At 46.6% G+C, this 27599-nt stretch overlaps 1 protein-coding gene across 1 annotated transcript in view; it reads left to right on the forward strand.

The window, feature by feature from the left end:
• EPAS1 (endothelial PAS domain protein 1) overlaps window positions 1–27599 on the forward strand; it is an 82203-nt gene that overhangs the window by 42404 nt on the left and 12200 nt on the right. Inside the window, exons 2-7 of the mRNA XM_090281243.1 lie at window positions 3596–3786; window positions 10412–10563; window positions 10957–11041; window positions 14923–15041; window positions 15128–15333; window positions 25074–25180. Of these exons, the coding sequence (XP_090137369.1) occupies window positions 3596–3786; window positions 10412–10563; window positions 10957–11041; window positions 14923–15041; window positions 15128–15333; window positions 25074–25180 (860 nt within the window). The remainder of the gene's footprint in view (window positions 1–3595; window positions 3787–10411; window positions 10564–10956; window positions 11042–14922; window positions 15042–15127; window positions 15334–25073; window positions 25181–27599) is intronic.

The following is a 27599-nucleotide window of genomic DNA, read 5'->3' on the forward strand; positions in this document are numbered from 1 at the left end:
ACGCCTTCTACACTCATCTCAGTTGATCCTGACAAATAAGGCATGGGATCTCTCCCATTTTACAGAAGAGGCTATCAGGCTACAGAGAATGCTTTTTCTTGTTCCAAACCAGGTAGCTAGATAGATAGCCTTGTGAGCAATATATTAAAACATCAGTCCTCCTAACATCCAGCCCCCTGTTCTATTTGCTAAGAGACATAACCTGTGATAAATTGTGTGAGAAAGACTGTATATGCATCAGTTGCGCTTGGGGTAAGGGCTGGGGGGTGCCTTACCTTCACACTTAGCGTTAATAATACTTGTTCTTTAGTGTTGCTAACTAAATCATGGCAGTGTTATACATTGTTGTCTGTTCTTCCAAGAGTCAACATTAGACAGATATCTCTGGGCTGTGTCAAGTTTAACTAGATAATTTAATTAAAGTCAGGTTAGTCTCCAGAGTGCAACTGTGAAAACAAGGTAGCTCAGATGGAGCTCATGACTTTTGAACCAAGAGTCTGCGTGATATTCTCAATCTTCTTTTTCTAAATGTTAAGATGTTGCTGCTTTTTAAAAATTTCTTGCTAAAGCCATTATCTCCTACCATTAAGCAGTGGGAAATGTTTTGGCCTCGGAAGAAATGAATTCTAGCTCTAGCTCTACCACTAATTAGCTGGATGGCTCTTCATTAGTCACACTACTGAGGCGGACCTCAGTTTCCATATCTGTGAAGTGGGGCAGCAGCAACGCCTGCCTCACCCATCCCACATGTAGGTTGAAAAGGTGGAATTAGGGAGCACCCAGGTTTCTCAGGACTTCTAAGTGTCTGCTCACTTACAGTTTCCAAGGGCTTATGCAGACATTTTCTTTGTGACCTTGGGAAACTTACATATTATATCTGAGCCACAGTTTCCACATGTGTAAATTGTGCTCACAATACCTACCATATTGTGTTGTTAGAAGGACTACAATGAGGTAATATGTGTAAGGTACCTGGGGTAGTGCCAGACACTGAAGTGGGTGTCAAGAAATATTTACACGGTTCAGAGAACGTAGTAAGACCCAAATGTCAAATGCCATTGCCAGATAGAGCACCGACTCCAGACTGCCTTTCCTCTCCCTGGTTCACTCTGCTTGGTCTGCTCTTCCATGCGGAGGAAGGGACAGTGGCAAAGGGAAGCTCTGTGCCTGCAGATGTTGCCGTTAATGTCACAGCCTGTCCTGGGGATATTTTCCATGGCAGGATGGCTTCTCTGGATGCCCCTAATGTCTGGTCATACGTTGATGTTGCTTTTGTCAGGGAGTGCAAGGACTGGCACTGGAGGATGGAATCCAGCATCCAGGATGCTAGCTCTCATGGCTCAGAGGCACGATGTGTACAGTTTGAGCGTCCAGTCCCCTCCCCACCCTTACTTCCTGTGCCAGGAGGCTTGGAAACCTTGGACAACTGCTTTTGCTCAACAGTCAGCGTCCTGGATTAAAATGCAAATGGGGGAAAGTAATATATAAACTGTCATTAAAAGTCTGGCACAAAAGCAATACAGTAACCAGGGCAGATCTGAGAGGGTGGGGATGGGTGGGGTGCAATGGAGAGAGTTCTGCGCAGTGGAAGTCGGGGGGGGGGGGGGAGCAGGAACAGGGGTTGGGGAAAGAGAACATAGAAGAGAGTAGGACCGGGAAAAGGTGTCATCCATTTCACAGTTTTTCTGAAGGTTCTTCTTGACCATCAACAGCTATGGGACATTCTTTCTGCAGTCTGAGTAAATGATGTTTAATCCATCCAGGGAGCTGGAAGTTCTGCTTTTTAAAATGAAACATGTTGTAAAGTCAAAACAGTGCCCCTGCCTCAGATCTTGAAAGATTTGAAAGGCATGTCAACATTCCATGAATCCCAAAATACTGATTATCTGTCCAGATAACAGGATGCAAAGCCAGCCAAAAGGAACAGCAGCCCCTGGTTTGGAAATCTCAGATGGGAGGACAGAGGGAGTGAGCTGGAGCCGGTGGGATGAGGCCTTGAGGGTCATGAACGGCATTGAACACTTTTTTAAAAAAGCAAACTTGTTTATAAACCACGCAATACACGCTATTTATAGAAATGTAAGAAAATACAGGTAAGCATGAAGTAAAAAAAAAAAAAATCCACCTTAATCTCACTAACTTGAAACTGCTAACATTTTTGTTAGCACTTTGGTTAAGACCCTGGATTCTGGGGTCCACCTGCCACAGGTGCAAAGCCCCGCCTCCTCGCTCACTTGCTGAGAAGCTCAGTAAATTAGCATCTGTGGACCCATTTCCTCATATGTAAATTAGAGATTATAATAATAAAGACTTCCAGGGGTAGTTGTAAGAATTAAAGAAGCTCAAGTAGTAGTGCTTAATGTAGTACCTGTAATATAGTAAGCACGATATACGTGATAGCTATAGAAATAATCATTATTATTTTATTATATTTCTAGACTTTTTCTAATATAAAATGTAAGAACTATTACATATTTCTATGAAAACCAGGTTGTACCGTATATTTTTATGATGTTTTTACTCTTGTGTTCATCTTTTCATGGACAGGTTTATTATTAATATTAGCTAATATTGATTGCTTCCAGTTGGGGTAGGCCTGGTGCTAAAGATTTTACATAAATTGTCATACTGAATTCTCACAATAACTCTTTGGGTTATGAGTACTATTCTGACCATTTTTCAGAGGAGAAAACTGAGGCTAAGCAGTTTAACTAATTTGAGTGTATAGAGCTGGCAAGGGGAGAAGTTAGAATTTTGACACAGAGAGTCTGGCTTTTAACTTGCCCCTGTTAGAATGGTATATGGGCTTTATAAGAAGACCCAAGATTTTGTTAGAACTTCCTCAAAGAGGCAGGTTTGGGTGTGTGTCATCTCTTCCCTTGTCCTACAAAGAAGAGGAAAATGAGCGGGGGACAGGCTCATAACCCTGTGCTGGCAGCTATAGGAAGAAAACACGTGCTCACTCCTCTGTAACCTTTGGCAGGTGTGCACTTGGGGACACCAGACTAACATGTGTCTGGCTGCCTGTTCTTCTTGGGCTCTAACAGCATTTTCAATTTTTAGCATGGAAATAACTCTCCGATACAAAATCGCTCTAAGGTCCAGTACCGGGCTTACTTTTTTCCTAAGTGCATTGTCTCTAGAAGGGGAACCTTGAAGCAGTTTCTCACCTTGTTTTCCAGTTTCCTGACACAGCCCCCTGGGTCACTGGCCATAGCTTCCCCTTACTTCCCTCCCCTTCACTGCACATTCACCTCAGGCCCAAGGTAACCCAGGCCCAGGTCCAAGGCATTGCCAGTGGATGAACTTAACTGGCAAGTCTTTGCTCAAACACCACCCCTGTGAAGCCCTGTCTAGCACATCGTGGGCACGCAGGAGGAGGCAGGCAGATAAGAAGACACGAGCGCGCAAGAGCAGAACTGACAATAGAAAAAGTGGGTTGTGTGGCTGGGACGGCTGCTGGGAGCCCGTATTGGCTCAGCGTGAGAGTTTGGTGGTACCATGCATGAGTTGGGGGCCCTCCGGGTGTCTTGGTCAGGGGCGTGATAGAATGAGAGTGATGTTTTAGGGACTAACCCCTTCTCTCTCAATCTAGGAGTAGCTCAGAGAGGAGGAAGGAGAAGTCTCGGGATGCAGCGAGGTGCCGGAGAAGCAAGGAGACCGAGGTCTTCTACGAGCTGGCCCACGAACTGCCCCTGCCCCACAGCGTGAGCTCCCACCTGGACAAGGCCTCCATCATGCGACTGGCTATCAGCTTCCTGCGAACACACAAGCTCCTGTCCTCAGGTGAGGCTGGTAGACACCCCCGGGAGGCTCCATTGTGCCAGAGTCCCCACCCAGGGATTCCCCCCCATGGCAACACTATTGTTAGTGCTTCATCCCTTCGTGTTACACATGTCCTTCCCAGCAGTGACCTTTACAGCGAATACAGCCATGAGATGATGGGACCGTGGAAACCCATGGGCCCCTGGATGCTAAGGAGGAGAGAGAAGGCTGGGAGAACAATGCAGCATTTGCTCACCTCTCAGTTGCCTTTCCATCTGGCCATGTGACCTACACTCCACTCCAGACTTTATCCTTAGGAAGTATTTTTTAGTGCTTATCTTCCAACTGCCTTCTCCAGAAGGGCAGAGGTGTGTCCATATGGTCTTTTTCCCATAGCCAGTATGCCAGGCAAATTATCTGGTGTCTCTGCTCTTGGGCTTCTCAACTGTAAAAAGGGGTTAAAAACACATATTGCACAGGGTGTTGGTGAGAATTAACAGAGATGCTGTCTGTAAGGCACCTGACCCAGCCACACTCATTCACAATGGGGAAACTTTGATGGATAACCTCCCCATGAAACCCACTCATTCTCACCCTCCCTGGTATCTCTGCAAGTCTGAAGTTCACAAAACAATTTTTTTTCAACATTTAGTCTTCATGAAGCTGTTTCCTGTTAGTCCTGACCAAAAAGAGGTGGCCTGAGGAGTTTCCCAGTTTTAGGTCCTATGTGACATTCCCATTTAGTCTGTCCATCTCCTCATAAGGAAGCGGGGCAGTGGGCCATGTCCTTCCTTGCCTGTTGTGGCACTACATACAGGTGGGCAGCATCCAAGGTAGTGAGCACGAGGGAGGCGGGCAGGGACGGGAAGGTTCTTTGGTGGTTGGTTTTCAGTTTTCCTGAGTGAGCCGAGTGCCTTGGAGCCGGGTGGATTCTGCCATCCTGTTATGAAGTGGCTATTCTGGGAAGGAAACCCTGAGCAAAGGGAATCCAGTGTGAGGCTGGGAGGCCAGAGTGACATGTGCTATTCTGGGCCCTGGAGCACAGGAAGGATATGGGGGAAAGACTTTCAGAAAATAGGATGACAGCTCAGTGGGTCCGAGGGCCAGAGGACTCACTCTGTGCTGCAAATCTAAGAAATCTTGGAAAAGTGCAAGCAGGAGGGGAAAACTAAGGGCAAAGACATGCTCTGGAAAATACTTCCAAAAAAACAATGCAGAGCTCCAGCAGTTTCGTATGATACGCACCACAGAAAGAGGGGATGATGGGCTGAAGTGTAAGAAAGACCTGGAGATGCCATCTCAGGGAACATGTATACCTTTCTATTAAAAAGGTTCATCTTCCTGGACAGGTGAGGGCCGTGTCTGGTAGTGGTGGGGTCACCTTTACATTTACACAGAGTAGGCAGCGGAGGATTTAATGACTGGATAAAGACCCTTTTCAATATCCAGAAATGTCTTCTCGACTTCCTGGTACTTGAAATTCTGCTCTTAGACTTTAATTCCTTTGCATTAATCATTGCTTCCTTCCACCACCAACAGAGACCCCCCAAAGGGGTCATATTATAGCCCTGGGATACCTCTCTGATTGGATTTGGACATGTAGCACATCTCACAGATGATGAAATGTGAAGTACAGGAAAGCTAAGGTTGTGCAAAGTCACACATTCAGCACACAGTGAGTCTGCATCAGGAAGACCAGTCATTCTGAATCTTGGTCCATGGGAAAGACAGGCCCAGGAGGGCGGGAGCATTCTGTACACCTGGTCAGGTGAAGATGTTGACAAGGGTATGTGGGGAAAAGGAGCGAAAAGGCGGGGGAATCAGAGTTAAATGGAGGGGCCTCGGGCCAACCCTGAGCCATGGGGTGGGAGGAGGTCCTCACACATTCGGCGTTTCTGTTCTTTCTCCTGGTCACGGCCTTGTTTTCCATCTTCCCCCATATGTGAGCCTCTCAATAGTTCAGAGGGTGATTTGCAGAGGACCGTGAACCATCTCAGCATGTCTGCTCGCATCTGTGTTGACATGAACCCCCTGTATGCCAGACACGCTAAGGGAGATAGGACCAGAGCGGCCACAGCATGACCTCACACATCCCCGCTCGGGAGCTGTCGCAGCTTGTGGGCGCAAACTGCCTGCCCTCTGGTGGGGCTCAGCCCCAGACCAGACCGAGTCCTCAGCATGCCAGCTCTGGTCCTCTCTGTCCCCAGGTAAGAAATGACAGCAAAGGATGACAAGCGATCTGGTCCTGGTGTCCTCGAAGGAGCAGTTCTCATAAAACAAGTGTCATCGGGGGTGGAGAAGAGAGATGGCTTTCAAAACCCCCTTTCTCTAGTCTCCTGCCACCCGTTCCCTCAGCCAGTTGTTGAAATTATTTCCGGGAATTGTGTAGGAGACAGGATCTTTTTCTTTTCTTGTCATATTTTTGCTTTTTCAGCACAGGTGGCTCAGTGAAAAGGAGTGAGGACTTGTGGGCAGACAGACCTCTGTTGGAACTTCAGTCTGGCCGCCTTCTTTCTCTGCAACCTCGCAGAAACCTCTTTACTGTCTCTGAGCTTGACTTTCCTCATCTGTACAAAGGGGATAAGAGTGCTAAGTGTTGCTGTTGGAGGATTGAGAGAATGGATAGAAAAACCCGCATCCTCTTGCCTGCCACATATTAGGCTCTTGATAAGTTATAGCTTAGAAATCAAAATGACCATGAACAAGTAAACTGACTTATAATAAGTACATATAAATAATATATAATAACTATACTATAAGAATACTATTCTCTTACCTGCCTTTCAGCAATTTCTGTCAAAATGCAGTTGCCAAGCTTTTCCAAGTCAAAACAGATTCATTATTGAAACATTTCTAACAAAGGTGAGTGCTGATGTTGGTTCATTTTGTAATAGGAAATAGCTAGTTGCATACCTCAGAGTTCAAAAGGCTAAAAAAGGCCAGGTTTTGCTTTAGAAAAGTTTATTCTTTACTTAGTAACACGTTTCCCTTTGATTTTCACAGTAGGCTGTTCTGTGTGGGAATGTTGGAGAGGAAACCTCAGCGCTAAGAAATTCAGGCTAGGAGTCTGAGCTGCCGATGGAGATTTGTATCACAGGAAGCAAACTGAAACAATAGCTTTATGATATTAGCTTCCACGCTGGGCCGAGAACAGAACACACTCTGACGGGAACATCGGTGGAAATACCACTTGATTGTCTTAAATCCTCTTTCAAGATGAGTTCCACACACTGTGACCAAGTCAGGGTCACTGCTGCATGTGAAGGGCACTGCACAGCAGTAAATATGCAAAATTGGCTTCTCACCGTAAAACGGATTTTTTACTTCCCCACACTCCTATGTGGTGAAATCAAATTCATTTTATATGAGAACTGGAGGTTCACATGAAGCAAGTTTTCTAAAGAGAAATGTCAGGTTGATTATTGATTCATTGGCATTTGCTCAGGGAAGACCTCAGTCTTAATAAGAGATTATGACTGTGAGCTTTTCGTGCAGGAAAAGTGGACCCAAAGGGTGAAAGTTGCGGAGGCAGATACGGTTTCTGGTGTGTCACTTTCAGAATTATTTTCCTAGGGTTTCACTCCCTGCTTTTTTACTCCCCCTCCCTTGCCCCATTCACTCTCCGAACTAAGGCCTTTTTCTCTCCTGTTTGCAGAGGAGCTGATAAGCTGGTTCATGCTAGGACGTTAATATCTAAGAGCAGCTAATGTATAATCTGTTCTAGAGATGCTGACCTTGTTCAGGTCATTTTCTTAAAACTTAAACCAAAGAAGGATCTGGTCAATCAGTAGGTATTTGTTCACCCCAGTCCTGTGTTACAGCTTATGAAGGTTAACACAGAGAAGTAAGATAGGATAGTAAGTTATGTACAGAACAAAAGAATGACCCTCTAAGGGCGGACTTTCAAGGCCCTTTGGGTGGCCAGCAAGGTCAGATAAAACCAGTGCCTTCTGCCAAAGATGTGAGGGTTAGCCCAAACCTACCACCTGGTAATGGTGGAGTGTACATGTATGGCTAATGATCCAGTAAGTGATCCAAAAACAATTTCCTTGTGGCGACTGAGACTGTTCTCGCAGTCAGTACCCCCAGGAATCAGGGGGAGGGGGTGTCTGGCCCTGGGAAAGCTGGGGGACAGAAATGGATTTAAAAGGAAAGCCTGCAATGATCACTAAGTGGTGATTGTCTGCTGAGCACATCTGAACTGTTTCGGTCGGAACAGTCAAATTCGTGCTGGAACCGCTCAGAATAGAAAACAGAGAGGGAGAAGGACACTGGTAGAATAAAAATGCATCCTAACCAGCAGCAGCACCTTGTGACCGCCTGGTCTCAGAGCCCCGGCCAGGAGTATCTGCCCCACCACTCTGCCCACTCCTCCCAGTGCTCCTGGGGTCCCGCCCCACACGGGTGGTGCTGCCTGAAGGAAATGAGCGATGCTCCGGAAAAAGTGCTCCGAAACCTCAGCCCGCGCATATCCTGGCTGTGGGGAGTCATCAAAGCCTGTTTACAGGGGCTATTTTTAGCATTAAAGAATCTTGTGCTCCCTGGGCTGAGCAGAGCTGAGCAGGCTTCATCGCAGCAAAAGACCTCTGATTTTGGTGACCTGCCCCTCTTCTTTGGGGTCAGGCTCTGAAGGGTCTTGGGAAGCAAGTAACTGAGACCAAGACCCCAAGGAAATTTTGAGGCCCCCACTGGCAGCTCATTGAGCACCTGCTGTGCTCCCCTTTCCTCGGCACCAGGGGTCCCCCCTCCCTTGTGCAACCTTACAGCAGTTCACCTTTGTCTTCACTGCCATTGGAGAGTCCTGGGGTGGGGGAGGAGTTGGTCTTCTACCTCTCCCCATATCCCTGTACTCCCTACGGCAGGACTGAGCACAGAGTGGGAAGCCCTTGGTGACACAGGGCAGACGCATGCATAGTAGGAGCATAATAACTGCATAGTTCATGAGTGAATTTCCCATGTGCCTAACACTGAGTTGGAGATTAAAGAGACATTAGGGAAGATGCTCAGAGGAGCGAGCAGGAAAAAAATGCAGAGAAGTCTTCAGCGGGGCCTCTTGCGTGAAGGTCTGCCTCTACTCCACCGTTTTCACCCTCAGCTCCAAGCTGACAAGGAGCTGGCGAGACTCCTTCAGAAGCCCTCAGGAGGATAAGCAGGTGTTGTGGGAGCAAAGAGCTCCACAGAGGAAAGAGACCTGGCTGTCCCCGGGACCCCAGAGGCCCACCTGCTGGCTTCCTGGTCCTCTAGCTATTCTGACCTCAGTTCCAAGATGTTCTGTTTCGTGGCCCCCTGAGCGCCCCCTCCCTCCCTCCCAGCAGCCAGCCAGCCAGCCAGCCAACTGCTGTAGCCAATTTCGCCACCTCCTGGGAGCCAGCATATTGGGCATGGATGGAAACCAGTTTAGCTGTGTCGGAACTGTTAAAAACAGGAAATTTTAAGCAGAACTATTTCCTCTGGGCCTAGTTAACCCAAATAAGGTTGTCTTGGGATTACTCCAGATTTTGAAGTCAGTGTTGCCACTGAGATCAAAGAAATTAAGGGAAAAAAACCTTCTTCATAGGCCAGAAATCACAGGGCTGGCCTCTTGCAGTCTGGAGAAGGTGGTCACCTCTCTATCGGGTATGATTTAAAAGGTGCTGAAAACCTCCCATCATCCATCCCAGAATAGGTCACCACCTGCCAAAACTGGCTGATTTTCCCAGCTTTAGGCTCATTGGTAGGACCTTGAATTAAGGTGGTAGTTCTCAATCTGTGGTCCTATTGTCAGCAGCTTCGACATCACCTGGAAACTTCCTAGGAAAGCAGATTCACAGCCCCCACTGGAGACCTACTGAGTTAGGAAGTAGGGGGATGTGGCCCACTGGAGCCCGCTTTGCGAGGGTGTGACTTGTACTTAGAAGGGTCTTGGGCTTGGTTTAATTTTTCAACAAGAGTTCCCACATTTTAACTTTGCACTGAGCACCCCCGCCCCCCCCCCCCCCAAATTATAGAGCAGTCCTGGGCCCAGAAATCCTTGTGTTAACAAGCGTTCTGGGGGACCCGAGTACTTGCTGAAATTTGAAAGCTCCGAGTTAGGTCATCATCTCCTAAAGCCTGTGTTTAAATGGAGATGTTAACTGAGGGCACTGACATTGTCAGAGGCATCACCCCTACCTGGCCTTCAGTTCATTGTCATCAGTTTAGCTACTTAGTAAGATAATTAACAGACACCAAGTAAACAGGGATCAAGTGTGGGTGTGGGCATGGGCGTGGTGTGAGGCCATTCCCAGATGGTGTCCCCTCCCATAGGCTATCCTTCTGAACCAGTGGAGAGAAAAGAATTTCCCCCCTCTTGTTCCATGATTTTAGCAAAACAACGGGAGCCACCAAAATACTACTCTATGTAGCTCAACTCTTAACTCTAAAGGCTGGCCTGTTCTATTCCTCTGCAGAAATAGCAGCATCTGTGACTCTGGCACATTCGCTGATCCTGTGTGCTCACTCCATGCCCCCCATTTGGGCACGTGACAGTCATATGGTTGTCAGCATGCATTTCCAGAAAAGTCTACCTGATGCCTTTGCGCCATCCCTGGCAGAGTTCCGTCTAGGCCGGTTACATCTGCATTAACACCACAATCAGATAGGCCATTCACCCCCTGTCTCTTTACAGTTTGCTCTGAAAATGAGTCTGAAGCTGAGGCGGACCAGCAGATGGACAACCTGTACCTGAAAGCCTTAGAGGGTTTCATTGCCGTGGTGACCCAAGATGGCGATATGATCTTTCTGTCTGAAAACATCAGCAAGTTCATGGGACTCACACAGGTGACACCCTCCTCTGGCTCTTCAAAGGGAAAATGTTTCTGTTGGTGGGTAGAAATTAGTGGAAGGTTCTGATCACATCCTAGCCTCACCCTATATGGAGTCACCCTGCCCCCCCTCTGGTCTCAGGCCACACGCCTCAGGCCCACACTCCCACCACCTGGTGTTAAGTTTGGCATTGCTGGTGTCCATCCTCGTGGACAGCTCTGCCGACTAGATTCACAGGCCAGCCTTTGTGAATCAAGGCTCTGACATCGATGATAGCCCTCTCCTCAATCCGCATGCCTGTGGACCTAACACTGATCTCTCCAAATCCAGAAGGTGACTTAGCTTCCTCCTGGAATCTTCTACTTCAGCGTTAGGACTAATGAAGTCCAACCTTGCTTTTTGAAACAGGTGGAGCTAACAGGACACAGTATTTTTGACTTTACTCATCCATGTGACCACGAGGAGATCCGTGAGAACCTGAGTCTCAAAGATGGTAATGTATTCTTTCTTGTGTGTCTCCTTCCTTCTTGTGCTACCTGGTGGGGGGCGGGGGGGGGGGGCGGGTGGGGGGGGATCTGTATTCCCTTTGTATACCAATGTAGGAGTAATGGATCACGAGTATCATGATCAGAAAAAACTGGCACACAAAAAGATTGAAGCAGTTGTGAGATGAGATTAAGGGCACCAAAGGGACATAATACTCAGGAACATCTTCTCAGGCCCTGCGTGGTGCATGGTAGCACACTAGTAGGGCCCTCCTTTGGGTTAGGGCAATGTCTCCAGGAGGTTTCATCCCCTGGAGTTCAGCACCTCTGCCAAATGTGAGACCCAAACCAATAAACCCATCTGTACCGGAGCGTCCATGGGAACTGTTACAGCTGTCTATTGCTATGTAACAAACCACCCCAAAATGCAGCAGTTTAAGCAATTACTTTGTCACCTCTCACAATCCTGTGGGTTCTGTGAGTGGTTCTTTTGCTCCATGTTGTATCGGCTGAGCTGCCCATCATCTGGGGCTGGGCTAGGTGGGATGTGACCAGGGTGGCTCACCCACTTCTCTGGGATGGTGTGGCCAGAGGCTGGGGCTCAGCTGCTATGCTGGAATAGCTGGACCTCTCTATCACTCCATGGAGTCTCAGAGCCTCTCTCTCTTCACCTGGGGTCTCCAAGGCAGCCAGACTTCTTACAAGACAGCCCAGGGCCCCCAAAAGTGCTAAAGTGGAAGCTACCAGGCCTTCCCAAGGCTTAGTCCTGAAGCTGGCACAGCTGCACTCTGCCCCATTCTGCTGGTTATAGTTACAGCAGTCCCTCTCTGCATCGCGGTTCACTTATCACGGCCTCACTGTATCACGGGATTTTTTAAAATATTATATTTAATTATTTAGCATGGATTTTTGGCTATATTGCGGGATTTTGCGGTACTGTATACATGTTGTTAAAGTACGTAGGTTTAAGAGTGTAGAGTATGTTTAAGAACATAAGTAGTGTTTATAAAAGTGTGGAAAAGGTTAATAAGAGAGTGGGAAAGGTTAAGAAGGGACTGGGAACAGTTTATAAGTGTGTGGGAAGGGTCTATAAAGCCTTAAATATATATATAAATAAATAAATGTAAGGTTCCTACTTCACGGTTTTCACCTATCGTGTGAGGTGCCTAAAATGTAATACCCGAGATAGGTGAGAGAATACTGTATAGCACAGCCCTGAGTCAGTGTGGGAGGAACTAAGCAGGCGTGACTGTCAGAAGGCTGGCTCATGGGAGCCACCTTTGGAGAATAGCTAACCCTGGATCCAAAGACTAAATCTGGTCCCCTGTGGAGACATAGGGCAGGTCGTTTTTGATGGAAAAGAAATGTAAAAGGTCTAGTGTATTGCATCCTGCCTGTGGGGCATCCAGCAGATGCTGGTGGATGGCAGGGCCCCTACAAGCAGAAAGAACTTTGCAGTGACACTTGGAGTTACTGCTTCATCTCATATAAATGGGGACATTCAAACAAATATGTGAATGGAAATATTATCAAGAGGACTGAGGCTTTGGGCAGGAGCAGGGCTCCGTGACTTTCAAGATCCCTTTGGAACCTGACATCGATCACTGCCCTGGGTAGATTCTGCCCCTGTCTAAACACCCCCTTTAACAGCTCTCCCCTGTCACTGCCATGGTTGTGCTTGTCCAACCTGCATAACAGAGGCAGTGGTACTAAGCCTGCAAGGTCTGGCTATTGTTCCCATACACGACACAAAATCAGACACTTCATCAGCTCACTTCCACCCTTGTTACAGACTGAGCTTGTGATCTGGGCCTGGAAAATACAGAATAACAACCACCTCCACAGCTCAGCCAGCCCTGACTCTCACACAGCCCCTCTGCTCTCCACCGGAAGGCCTCGGATCACCCAGCTCCTAGAGTACACAGTCTGGAGAGCACTCCATGGGCTATTCAGTGTCTTATCTGTGCTGCTGAGAAAGTCCTGTCTGGTTCTATGGGGAAGGGCCTACCAGACTTTCTGAATCCCTTTCTAAAGCAGGTGCTTGAAGCCTAAGAAAACCAAAGTCTCATATCTTCTGCTCCAGAAACCCTTTGGTCCTTGAGAAACTCTTTGGTCCTTGGGTTCTCAATCTCCATTCAACCATTGACCTTAGTCTCAGTGTGACCATGTGACCTGAACCAAGTTACCTCATTGGTCAGTTCCTTGGAGTCTTCCTTTTCAAATTGACAGCATTAGACCAGGCAAAGTCTACGACCTTCCAGCTGTCAAGTGCCGTGATTCACAGCATGATCCTAGTCTATTGATCTGAGTAGAACTTTAGGTCCCTTGGTCAATGTAGTGAGGACTTGTGATCAAACTCAATAAATCAGTAAGCAGATCCTTATTGAAGGTGCCGGCCTGAGTGGACTCGTGATCTGGAAGCAAAGGGTTAATGTGAGCACCTAGAGGAAGATAAGACCAGGAGGCAGATTGAGGAAAACTTTGAAGGCCAGGTGGAGGGCCTTGAACTTTATCCTGTAGACAGAAGGGAGCTATTGAAGGTTTTTGAGCAGGGGTGGGGTCATCTGATTGGAGCTATGTTTAGAAAGATTAATCAAATGGCAGAATGGCCAGAATCCAGAGGCTACCAAGTTAGGAAGCCGCAGTAGTAATAACCCAAGCCATAGCCACAGTCATCTCCAACGCTGGAACTGGTCCTGGTGGGAGACCCAGGCCCCAAGATACCAGACTCTTATGATATGCCAACCCTGCCTATGAAAATTTAAATAGGAGGGAACATCATTAAGTGTGGAAGGCATGGTTTTATGATCATGATGGAGGAATACTCTTTCTTAAGAAAAAAAGAAAAAGATCCACCATCTGGTCCATTATTTAGTGGGCTCTCCTAGGAATGTTTAAGATAGATTCAAAGGTGACATAATCACTGGACACACAGATCTTTGGGGATATCACAGCCCTCTGGAGGTTAGGTGCTGAGGCTGGTGGCCATGCCTGGAGGGAAGAGTTTGAGTATTTGAAACAAGGCTCTGGATTGTTCTCTGATGCTGGGCAGAGGGCAGACATGTACCTTGGGAGACTCAGGATGGGGATCGTGGGTTAGGCAGAATATAGACTTGGATAAGGGACTCAGGTGACACTGCATTTATCACTTTGTTTTGTAGAAAGCGGAGAAAGTTCTGAACTGGCAGGCTACTTGGAAACTATAAGGAAGGAAGCTATATTGTTTGTCTTGATGATTTATTTTATTCTGGCTGAGAAAGGATATCTGTGTTGAGTTAATTCTCTGTGTGGACTTGTTCACTAAATCCCAGGAGATTTCTACCAGAGGCCTCTCTTGAGCTTGACATTTGTCACTTTAGGGAGAAAGCTGATGGCACATTATCCTGAATGCAGCCATTACTGGTTGAAAATAGGACACAAGAGGGTTCAAATTCCTGTGGGACAGGAACAAGGAAAAGACAGGAGTGTCTGAGGGACATCTCTAATCTGGAGTAGTTGTAATCTCACCCAGACGGTCCCTTGGAATCCCTCCTGGGAACCTGGACCTGCCCCAGCAGAGAGTTGCTGAGATTATGGTAATAGCCACTCATTGCCTTGCTGCGCTGAAGGGAGCACCGACCACATACTAGGCACAATGAAAATAAAACAGCATAGCACCCCTACCCTTCAGGGGCTTAGGCTCCAGTTGGGGAGGCAAGCTGTAGGTGAGAAAGCTTTGTCCACTGGCCAAGAGGGTCCTCAGCGTTCATGGAGGGCCACAGGTGCTAAGAGGGCAGGTAGTTGGGAAATACAAACAATATGTTGCACAGACAACACTGTGACTGGGTCGCTCTTCTGTATGGAAATGAAAGCTAAATTCAACTGGTTCCCTCCACTCTTCCCCACCCAGGCTCTGGTTTTGGGAAGAAAAGCAAAGACCTGTCCACAGAGCGGGACTTCTTCATGAGGATGAAGTGCACAGTCACCAACAGAGGCAGGACCGTCAACCTCAAGTCAGCCACCTGGAAGGTAGGGCAGCCTCAGGCATGGGTTGGAGCCCCACATGCTCCCCCCATGCCGTGTTCCACATCTGACCTTCCCTGGCTCACCTCCAGGTCTTGCACTGCACCGGCCAAGTGAAGGTCTACAACAACTGCCCCCCTCACAGTAGCCTCTGCGGCTACAAGGAGCCCCTGCTCTCCTGCCTCATCATCATGTGTGAACCCATCCAGCACCCGTCCCACATGGACATCCCCCTGGACAGCAAGACCTTCCTGAGCCGCCACAGCATGGACATGAAGTTCACCTACTGTGATGACAGGTAGGGCCCAGGAGTGTGTGGGCTGTGGGCAGAGTGTGTCTTCCTGTGTGTGTGTGTGTGTGTGTGTGTGTGTGTGTGTGTGCGTGTGTGCGTGTGCATGCATCAAGTTGTGCCTGTGATACAGGTATGGGTCTGGGGCATATGTCTTGCATTGCTGGGCACCAGCATGTGGGCCTTTGTCACTTCCACTGCATCCATGCAGCTAGGGGGTCCCTAATACCATATTTGGTAGTTCCCTGTTGATGGAGCATCAGGGTCTGTGTGCAGAGCTGTTCTGGTGTGCGACTCTTGTCATTGCTGAGCGTTGTGATATGCACATTCCTCCACATATGTGTCAGGCTCCTGAGGAAATTTCCAGGCCAGTCTGCTTCCCCGGGAGATGAGTTGCAAGAGATTTCCATTAGCACTTAGGCGCCAGCTGGGAGCTTGAGGCTCTGGCTGGGAGACTACCTCATGGCTATGTGGTTTGCGTGTGTTCTCTTCCATTACTGAGCTCTTCCCTCAGTCTTTGCTCCTCCTCAGTCACCTCTGTTTTGGCCACTGTCCAGCCTAGTTTTGAAGGCTATTCGATGAAGAGACCTAAGCCAGACTCTAACCCCCAAAGCCAGGCCTAACTGGAAATTCTCTTAGGTTAAGCACATCAACTCTGGGGTGAGATGGCCCAGGTTCATATCCAACAGGAAATGCTTCATGTACCTGTTGTTCTCACCCTGAATGGTTTCTTTATAAAAGTTGTCAAAAGAGGACCTAAGACTGCACAGGCAAGCTGTGTCAGCTCTCATTCTTAGCTCAGGGCTTGGGTTGCTGAGGGAGCTCTGGGAGGGGATGTTAAAGCTGCATGGAAGCTCCTGACTGCCCCACTGCCCTGCCTCTGCCTTCCCCTCTGTGCCCTGGCATTGGGAATGTGGGAAGATCAGAAAAAGGAAGAAGGAAGATAGGGGAGAATAGATGCCATGAGCAAGGACCACCATCAGGAAGAAGGAAGAGCCAGGAGAAGCGAGTGGGCCCGGGTCAGCCTGCATGAAGTAAACGCCACTGTGGCTTACTGAGTAGTGTGTCCCAGATGTGCCCTTCAGGGCAGAAATCACTTAAGCTGACCTCAGCATCCAGACTTACTATTGCTTTCCAGAGTCACAGTTCTTGTGGTTACTCTTCACCACTAGGGTTTCTCAATAGACCCTGAGATCTCAGCTTCCCCGTGTCTGAAATGGAGATGATCATACTTTCTCCACCTGTCACACAGGATCATTGTAAAATGAGATCACAACTATGAGAGAACTTTGAAAAGTATAAACACCGTAACTGATGTGAGGCTCTTTGTTACTTTATCTATCTCCCTGTCCTTGCATGCCCCAAAGCAAGTGTCACCACTAAACTCCAGGGGCCAAGATCACTTCTGGAGGCATGTAGTGGCTGAGGGCCTGGAAGAAGGAGAGACCACCAGCAAGACACTGCCTTACCTTCCTAGCCAGCAGGAAGCCACCAGATGCCAGAAGACAGCTCCTGCTCAGCCTTCCCAGGCCCATTCCCCTTTCTCCCACCCACCTGACATCCAGGATGCTCTAGCTCTCTTTATGGATGGGGCCCTGCTTTCCAGGCAAGGCTGAGTTTCTTTCCCCTGATTCTAGACTAACCTGATACTAGCTGCTGCCCCTTCTTAGAATTGGCCACCACTCCAGGACAATTAAAGAATTTTTGTAACAGTATCCTTGGGTCATTCCTGTCCCACCTAGTGCCAGGACTCAAGGCTCTTGGAGGTAGTGGGTGGTTAAATAAGTAGAAAGAAGGGCTCCAACCTCATAGGGAGAAAATGTCATGTATGAAGACTTTTGCCCTGGAACTGGCATCGTCAGCATTGATTATAGTTGTTAGTACTGTTATTATTGTAATGATGATGATGATTAGAAAGAAAGATTGTTCCCAAGGCAGGCACCAGAGAAATCCGTGTGTGTATACAGTTATTTATTAGATGCAGTCTTTCAATTGAAATGAATATTCTTAACAGAAGAGTTTTGTAACGTGCACCCCCTGTGTGGTCTTCCGAGATGGCAAGGGAAAGCCCGCTGCAGAGCCCACCAGTCTCTGGCTTCACAGTGAGCTAGTGTCCACAGTGCGTTCACCACACAGCTTGGGAGCAGCTATAGTGCTGTGGACAATGACAGCTGCATGTGGCCCCTATGGATGCAGCATGTGCCCCATGTCACCCCACAAGCCCTGGGAAAGAGCCCTACTGTCCTAGATAATAGAAAAGAAGGATATTTTTTATTTTTAGCTTAAGACTAGGGTCCTTGTTAAAGTGAAGGAAAAAAACCCTCTGGAAAGGGTAATTTGAAGTTATTTTTTATTCATTATCTTGTTTTGAATGCGACTCAGGTCATTTCCTGAAAGCAACCAGCCTTTGGACAAAAGAGAAGTGGGAAGACCCATGAGGAATTGGGGGCCTGAGGGTGGTGGAAGAGGAAAAGGACACAGCAAGGGAAGTGACCCCGCACTCACTGGTTAGTTGGGTTCAGGACTGGTAGGCAGAGTCCATCCTGGCTTGAAGAAGTCTGTGATTTAGGGCTTGTGACTCAGAGTGTGGAGGTTGATACTGCATGTAAGTTCTGCTGGACACAATGCACTTTCAGCAAAATCTTGCCTTTCACGAAACCTAATTACATAGCCCAGCGTTGATTTCAGTGGTGCGGAGAGATGAATGCAGAGGTACTTGAAGACATAGAATGCTGTGCTACACAGAAGTTGTGTTTAACTGATTAGCAGATTAGTTAACAAGGGCACAGATGTGGCTTAGACCATCTATAAAGTGACTATTTTAAGTTCTTAATCCCTGAGTGTTATTTCTCAATTGCTTTGATGAGGACTGGTATTTTTTAGTTTTGGTAGCTTGGTGTGTTTTCATTGTTTCTATTGGGATGGGGAAAAGCATATTCACAGTCTCATTCTCTCTCTCTCTCTCTCTCTCTCTCTCTCTCTCTCTCTCTCTCAATACCCTTCCAGGATCAACGTTTCAAAACTAACACTTGCACATGATAGCCAATGTGGGGGGAGGGTGGGCTTTCCATTCTAATCATGGAATTCACTAGATTTAATGACATCTGACACACATGAAGGGCCATGATTTTTCACAAAGGGAATTATCTTCCCGTTAGGAAAATTAGAATCTCATGAAAATGTAAGACAATCAGAATCCAAACAATCACTTCTGAGACCGTTTGGTACTTTTTGTTAGCTGTATTGAGGTCACAGACATAATCAAACAACAACAACAATAAAAGGGGAGTCATGGGGGGAAAAAAGAAGGGAGAACAGAGAGGGAAAGGGGGGATAGAAGTTTTAAAAAGAAAAAAGAGGACTGTAACCATGTCTGACACTCTCACATTTTCAAAATCAATTCAACCTGAAACCACCTGAAACATCTGAAACTCCTGAAATTGAGTGAAGGAATGCAGATGATTCAAAATGCATTGTCCTCCTTTTCATAAAGGGTCAAAGGACCATATTAAGTCCTGTATTAATTATCTGAAACATAATAAACATTTTAGAATTGAACTCTAATAGTGTATATATGTCAATCACATTTAGGTGTATGTGGTCCAGTGCTCTAGACAGGAAGAGTCACGTTGAGTAACAAGATTAAGGAAGGAGAATGTCCCAGTGTCATTAATGATCTCATCTCCATTCATGCTCTGTTCCCTAAAATACTGAGCAACCAATTAATAAATTCTTGTTTATCGAGCACCTGCTATGTATCTAATCCTGTGCCAGAAATTTTTTTATATTAAAGAAGTAAAAGAGATGGTTCCTGATCTCCAAGAGTTTACAGTTTGATACACGAGCAACTTAATGAAACTGCAGTGAGTGGTACAAAGTAGAGTGTTCCATTCACCCAAAAGGAAGGCAAAATGTGTTCCCAAAGTGGTTTAAAATGGGGTGCTTCTCCAATTCAGGTGGAAGTGCCATCTAGTGGCAAAAGAGAATAACTGGGAGGGAAGCCAAGCCATGGAGGAGGGTAGGGTAAAATCTACATTTCACATAATCCCTCTGTGATTTTGTCAGTTTTATGAGTATTCCTGTATCTTTTAAATAAGTTTTAAAAGCAAATTATGTGGATAGGATCAGTATTACTGAGGGTCAGATGAGGGAAGTCATCAAAATTACAGTAAAAAAATTGAAATTAACCAAGAACATTATGTAATCTTTATAGGCAAAGAATTTGAGGGCAACCCTGTTTTTGTTATTAAGGCAGCATAGGGCATAATAATACCAGCTGCTTAATAAGTTTAATAAGTTAAGATTATATACTTCCATTGCACATTAACACATTTAACAAATTGTTTTTTACTTTTTAAAAGATGGGTGACATTTTTAAATTTAAAGTGATCTTTCAGGTTAATACATTACATGTAGGCTATAAAGTTTAATATATAGTCTATTCTAAATATTTTTGCCTTTTCTCTAATTAGCCTTTCTCAACACATCTTTGCAAGAAGGTGTAGTGTGTTTCTTTAAATCCCTGAGTTAGAAGAAACTTGAAATGCTGCCCTTGTATATCTCTGTCCCCTGCAAATGACAAAGTTCTGAGATCAGCCTAACAGAGGCTGAGCAGATATATGAGAAATGCTTATATATTATCCTGTCTAGCCCAGTCTAGGTGAAATACTCCCTGAAAGGGGCAGCTCTACAATTCTCTTTGGAATTCATTTCCAAGTTTTCTAGACCTTGCAGTTCAGAAAGTATCCCTTCTACACAGTCTGCCTCTCTCTTGCTACAGTTAAGCAAATGTTCTCTAACTGTGTGTGGGTTCCAGGGCAATGAACGGCAGCCGTGGTGTTTGGTGGCGCTCAGAGCAGGGTGAGTCCAGGATTGAGCCAAGGCCACCTTCTTGTGAATAGATTCACCAGCTCTTAACACACCACACTGACAGGCTGGAAATTGATGACCCACTAACTACAGAGCTGGTTGTATAGATTTCACATATGTGATATTCGAGGAGAGCACACGGGTAAAAGTGCTATTGTTTAAAGCAAACAAAATCTGGATAAAATATATTAAAACAGAAGGCACTGAAATCTGTTAGTGAATAGGCTGGATATTAGAAAATGCAATTTCAAAGCTGATGTGTACATATAAAAACCAAACTGAGTCACAGCAAGTGTTGCCTGAGAGAGGCCGTTGCAGGAAGGGAGGGTGGAAGGAAAGAAAGCAGACTTTAATACAAGTATGGTTTATTAGCAAATATATTCTTTGAAAAAACAAATAAGTGGTTATAAAGTACTTAAAACTTTTATCCTCTTTAGTGGTTTAAATACTTGAACCTATCTTCTTGTTTTTCACGATTAATTTCCTTAGGAAGACCTTTACTCGTTGGCGGGGGCGTGGGGGGTGGGGTGGGCAGGGATAGGAACTGCAGTCAGACTTCTTTTGACTCCAGGCAGCAGCTTCTGAAGCCAGGGAGCTTGCTGCTTGTCCCACAGGGACAGGCACCTGGCAGTGTCACGGGGAAGAGGGGCAAGCTGTCCTCGCTGCCTCTCGAGGTGGTGGCCCTGGCTGGAGCCTAGAGAATGGTTTTCTTCCCGGTGCTTGGTCCCAGCTAGTCCATGTTGGAAAGATCCTCTGAACGTTTTTAAGGGGGAAGAGCAATCAAGGAGCAACGAGGAGCTGTCCTTTTACATTGCAAGGGCCTGTCTAACCTGAAACCCAGACCCTGCCCGCTTGGCCCATGCATTTACTTGGGTTAACACTAACTTCAGGATTTAACAACTTTCTCTTCCTCTCGATTTTGTTCTCTCTTTTTCGTTCTTCTTCCTCTGCCTCCTGTAGCTTCCTGTGTCTACCTCTCCCTCCCCACCTCGATCTGTTTATTTTTCCACTTTATTATTAAGGAGTGACTATTCTTCTCATTTCCGAAATCTGGTAAATTGAGCTCTTTTACATTTTTCCTCTTCTCTAAGAACAGAACAACCCAACTGATGAACTTTTTACATTTATAGGTGACCCCAACCTGGTTTATTTTTCCCCCCAGTGAATCAGGGGCTCTTAATGAGAAAGAAAAAAAAAGTTTTTCTGCCCCTGAGGAAGAGAGCAGATGAACCTGTGTTATCACAGTCCAGCTCTGGCGGCTTCTCTGGGACCCTGGGAAATGAGCGGGGAGGCCCTTCTGCACTGTGGTGGCCGTCCCTATAAACAAGCTGGGTTCGTTAACCTCACACTGGCGTCTGCATGCCTACACATGAGGGCGAATGACCACCAGCTTTAAGCTGGGGTTTCCTGGCTTTGTGAAGTCAGACAACTTGAATGTTCTTCCATTGTGTTTGGGATATGCGTATTTCCCAGTTTTTATAGTCTGTTTAAAGGAATGAAGAAGGGGACATTAAATATTTATTTTCGTTGACAAGATAAATGGAGGCTGCTACTGGGAAGATAGCTGGCTATTCTGAAATCTAGGTTTGTTTGTCCACTTCTAGAACATGCCCATTGTGTGCCTTTGAATGGCTGGTACATTAATTAGACTGAAAATGTTTTATTATGAAGCTGATGATAACAAACATTTGCTTTGAACATTTTAATTTAAAGGTCCTAATCGTGAAAGAAAATTGAACTTCTTTAGGGAGTAGAATCAAATCTTTCCCTGAATAGCCTCCTTTTTGACCCATCTAAATAAGAAGCAACTTATCTGGCAAATCTGGGAGCCTGTAAATGGCCAGCCCATTGTCAGCAGGGCCCACAAGTGCAATTCTGATTCCCAGGCTAATCTCGAAAGGTCCTGAACTGGCAGAAAAGATACTTGGTTGTGGGAAAGGAAGGACCAGCGGTCTTCCACGGTCTCCTTGTCCTTCCCCAATATCCACCTCGATAAGATGCTGTTGGGCACCAGCCCCAGCAGGCAGGGTGGCAAAGAACATGTCCATTGCCAGTGAGGTCAGAGACTCTCTGCTCAAGGCCAAGTGAGGGGACAGGTCCTCCTGGTCTGAGACCAGCTGGCTGGCACAAGGAGCTGCTGGAATCTCACTGGAGAACTATCCACTGGGCTGAATCTGCTGAGACTAAATTTGTTTGTTTTTTTCTCTTTTTTTATTATATATTTTTTCCATTGCCATGTAGTCCCCTTATACCTTCCTCCCCCCAGCAAACACCAAACTGTTGTTCATGTCCATGAGTCCTTTTATTTTTTTTTTTTTGCTCAATCCCTCTACCCCCTAATCCCACCTCCCTCCACCCCTTAACTGTCATCCTGCTCTCTCTCCATGAGTCTCTCTCTGTTTTCCTTGTTAGTTAAGTTTGTTTATCAGACTTCACATATGAGTGAGATCATATGGTACTTGTCTTTCTCTGACTGGCTTATTTCACTTAGCATAATGTTCTCCAGGTCCATCCATGCTGTCGCAAAGGGTAAAATTTTCTTCTTTTTTATAGTCAAGTAGTATTCCATTGTATAAACATCCCGTAGTTGTTTTATCCCCTCATCTACTGATGAACATGGGCTGGTTCCATATCTTGGCATTTGTAAATAATGCTGTAATGAACATAGGGGTGCTTCTGTTCTTTCGAATTAGTGTTTTGGCTCCCCTCGGATACATTCCCAGAAGTGGGGTTGCTGGTTCAAAAGGCAGATCCATTTATAATTTTTTGAGGTATTTCAGTATTGCTTTCCACAGTGGCTGCATCAATAGTGTAAAGCCATATCACCCTGAACATGCTAATCTTGTCTGAACTGAGTTGAGACCTAAGCTTCTCAGCACTGATGGGCTGTCCCTCGTTTGGCAAAGGCTTTAATCCCCAAGTCTCACCTAGGCAGAGAACTTGCCTCTTCTCTGCCCACATCGAGACAATACACACCTTCCAGAATGTAGAAAACATGGATTGAGCTTCATGAGGGTTTGTGCCGAGAGCTGTATGTGTGCGCACACCAGCACACACCGAGGCAGCCAGTCATGTCTAGGAAGAAAAGTGAGAATCAGTGCCCGATTCCTTAGCAGTACTGGGACAGACGGGCTCTAGTTATACCTTGGGTCCTAACAGAGAATCGACCCACTAGTCAGCTACTCAAGTATTTACCCAAGTAGGGGACGCCAAAGGAGAAAGTGGTCCCTGAGGCCGGGGCTGACAGCTAAGGTAGGATGTGGAGAGACAAATGCACAAGGACTTCATGAGGAGACATCTGCAAGGGCTGGAGGAATTGGAGAGGGCTCCAGGGGATGGTGAGGCCTTGAGCTGACCCTGCGATAGTCAGAACTTAGTGCAGTGGTGGTGGTGGCAGGGGTGAGGCGTCAAGGTTCTGCAGCAAGAATGAGTTTTTACCAGGTATGGAGAACTGCAAGGAGAGGACCCCCCAGGAAAGGGGGTACGAGACATGCTAAAGGTTAGCTGAAAGTCAGATTGCATGGAAGATAGAGACTAGATTCTGGGGGGAACTTGGAAGTTAGGCAGAGTTATTTACTCCCGAAATGGCTGGAAATAGGGAAAGCTGTAGATGTTTACATAGGGGAGTGGCAGGATACTTTACAATGATTTCTTCAGATGATGTATACAAACCCCTTTGGAGGAGGAGAAACAGTGCTTCTGCTTTCCTCTCCTTGTTACTAATCTCCAACATAGGTGATAAATGACAGGGCCTTGCCTAAAAGTCATGCGTTCTGAAATAGAGCATGGAATGATTAGAATAGCATCGCATCTAACTTGCGATAGGCCAAAGAACTGTGTGAAATAACAAAGACTATGAAAAATAATGTTTAGGTACTGCATGGGAATGTGGCTGATCTGGTGGTTCTTGGGCAGGGCTGGTTTATTTTAATGACTCTAGCTCAGAGCAAAGGGTCCCTGGAGTGTTAAGTGATTCTTATGGTTCTCCATCCTTGACTTTTCTCTGCTCACTTTCCATCAAAAACAAACACCTTACAGGATGAAGCAAGGCACCCATAGGAGAGCCAGCCCTATCGTTTCAGAGCTGCAAGTTCATCAGAGAATGTATTGAGGAGGCACATTTCTATGACTATGACTTTGTATTTCTTCCTCTCAGTACTTCCTGCTCTCCTTCCTTTCCTCGAAATAGGGAGGGACAAGTAGAAGAACCCATGGAAGGCAGACCCCATGCCCAGGAGGAGTCTGAGGTCACCAGGTAGCGCATGAGGAGCGCCCAGGGGAGTGGAGCTTTCAGCACAGAAGGGTTTTCCCTGCCCCAGGTTCATGGGTCACACACAGACGAAGGTCATCTCCATACCTTTTCCCTGATTGGGGCCATGTAATTTTCACTTTTTATTTATATTACCCTCTACTAGATTAAGCTTGATCTAGTAGTCAGGAGGCCCTGGTTTTCATTCTTGCTCTGTCCCTGGACAAGTATGGACATTAACAAATTGTCTGCCTTCCCTAGGTCTCCCTCATCTGCAAAACTGGGGGGTTGGGGGATGGTGAGAGCCCCTTCCATGGTTGTTGGAGACTAGGCACATGTGTATATTAGGGCTGGGGGGAGAGAATCCCCTGAGGAGCCCCTTTGCCTTCCTACCCAAACATGGCTTCAGGAAGCACAGGAAGAGTAGAGTTTGGGCGGACCCACAGTTGCAGGTTGACCACCGTGTGTCTTTTGCTTGCATGACTAGTGTGATCAGGAGGCCTGTAGCGTTTCCATCTGAATGTGTGCATTTGACTTACCTTCTGGGTTTAGCTCCTTGGGCCCCTGCCCATATTTGTGTGGTTTCACTTCCCTACATGCTTTTTTTTTTTTTTTTTTTTTTTAAATTCAGAATCACAGAACTCGTTGGTTACCACCCCGAGGAGCTGCTTGGCCGCTCAGCTTATGAGTTCTACCATGCGCTGGACTCAGAGAACATGACCAAAAGTCACCAGAACTGTAAGTTCCTGGAGTGCCCCGGTGGCTCCCTCGTGTCTATGGAATTTGGCCTTGAGTGGGTATGACTGCTGAGATAGGAGAAGACCCAGTCACTTCCTTCACAGAGCCACTATCCTGTGTAGCAGAAAGACTCACACGCTCAGGACAATTAGAGAACCAGGCTGCCAACAGCCTGTGTGACACCTTCATGAAAATTAGGAAGAGGCCTCTTCCTCCAGGGGGACACACCCCCATCCACCATCTGACTTGGGGAGTAGCAGGTGGGCTGAATCTCAGCCCCCACGTACCATCCCCACTGAGCAGCCTTGCAGACAGAGTGAGCGGTCTGCACAGCCCTGTGGAACAGCCCCGTAAAGGGTAACACATGAGGGGAATCACCTTGGGGTATGTGCTCTAGAAGCACATACATGCATTCAGAGAAGAGGAGGGCCGGGAAAGTTCAGGAAAGGGGTGGGGCACTTGAGTTGGACACCTTGCAGAACAGGGGAGGATTAACAGAAGCGAAGGTAGGAGGGCACAAATGTAATAGATGTGTCGAGCGAGGCAGGCCAGGGCCCTCTAAGAGCTCGCTGGCGGGATCAAGGGAACTCAGTTGGAGGAGGCTGTGTAGGCAACAAGTGCTGTCATATGGGAACTTCTTGGCAGCCTGAGAGAAACCTGAGTTATGAAAGGCTTCGTGAGCAGGACTGTCCAGTACAGCTTTCTGCCATGAAATGTTCTATACCTACCTAGTCCGCATGCGATCTATGCTGTACTTGAAATGTGTCTAGCGCAACTGAGAAGCTGACTTTTTTTTAAATTTAATTTTAATTAAAGTTAAATACCTACACTTGCTGTGACTGGTGTAGCCCAACTGGTTGGGGTGTCAACCCATACATCAAAAGGTTGCAGGTTTGATCCTGGGTCAGGGCACATATGGGAGGCAACTGATCAATGTTTCTCACATCAATGTTTCTCTTTCTCTCCCTGTCTCTCTCTCTCTCTCTCCCCCTCTCCCTCCCTCTCTCTCTGAAATCAATAAACATATCCTCAGGTGAGGATTCAATAAATAAATAAATAGCTACACCTGACTAGTGGCTACCATATTGGAAAGGGCAGTTCCAGTGCATTCACTTGGTCATAGTCCCAGTTCAGGCTTCCCATTTGCAGGTGACCCAAGACAGTTTTCTTGAGTCCATACAGCCCATCAACATGCAAGGACTCTGGGCTTATAACTCTATTCCTGGTCCGCTGAGGGACATAGACATTGATAGGCTTGATCCCTGCCCTGAGGGATCTCATTTCTGAGGGAAAAGGCAGGCTGTGGGCTCCAGGGGAGCCACTCATACCTTCAGCCACAGCATCTAGCATAGTGTTAGATAGAGCACAGGCTCTAAGTGAATGATAGACCCAAAGGCATAAAACATGTTTGGAAAGGAATGCTTCAAAATAAGTGCCCACAGTGTGCAGACAGAGGGGCCAAGAGGATTACAGGAGGATTGAAAATGGGTAAATCTGGGAAGATTCCCAGTGGCTCTGCTGGTCTTGAGCTCCCGGGATCAGCTGTGGCTTGGAGCAGCAACAAGAAAACTGAAGTACAGGTCTTTGTCCATTGTTCCTAAATGCACCCATCTATCCCAGGTTAGGATAGCTGAAGTTCTTTAGAGCAGCTCACAGATCAGCAGCCCATAAGTGGAATCTGAGCACAGTTAATATTGTCTTATAGAGCGAGGTTTTCTCTTTCTAACTGGGTTTCTCTGCTGCTTCCTCGTGGCTTTTGGGTTTGATCTAACAGTGAAACAGGCCCTTTATGATATCTCAGAGAAGTTTCTCATTGCGCTACCCAGCAATCACACAAATGATCCAGCCGCATTTATGGACCCAGGGACCGGGAGGGAGGTGGAGGTGCTTGTATATGCACAGCCCATAAGGATGGGTGAGATCCAGCCCCAGCCTGCCCTTGCTTTGAAATTGTAGGATGTGGTTCCAGCCTTCACTTTGGCTTTCCAGGCCTTCCCTCCTATAGATGTGAAATTAGGGGGAAATCCAGCCTTTGTCATCGGCCAAGAGTGAAGTCAAAGCAGGCAACAAGCATAAACTTTCCTAGGAATTCTTGGAGGACAGTATTATACAATACTTTGTCTTTATGGTGGGAAAGTAAAGGAAAACTATCCAAGGGAACAAAAGTGATGACTTCTCTCTAGGCATATAAGAATGACTTTTTTTTTTACGTCTTAGAAAAGCTTTGATTCATAAAGAAAGAGCTGGAATAAAATTTGTCCTATCAGTTTTTTACTGACTCTAGGGAAAATGTGGTACTTTTTATTGAATCTGTGTGTTTAAGCATTAGGCCACTTAATGGCAATTGACAGCCCAAATGGAAATCACATGCTCCCTTCTTCCCCTGGTGGGACCAGGTAAAGCTGCTCTGAGCTCAGAG

The sequence above is a fragment of the Furipterus horrens genome, unplaced genomic scaffold, assembly GCF_987537825.1.
Source record: "Furipterus horrens unplaced genomic scaffold, mFurHor1.1.pri manual_scaffold_6, whole genome shotgun sequence".
Lineage (NCBI taxonomy): Eukaryota > Metazoa > Chordata > Mammalia > Chiroptera > Furipteridae > Furipterus > Furipterus horrens.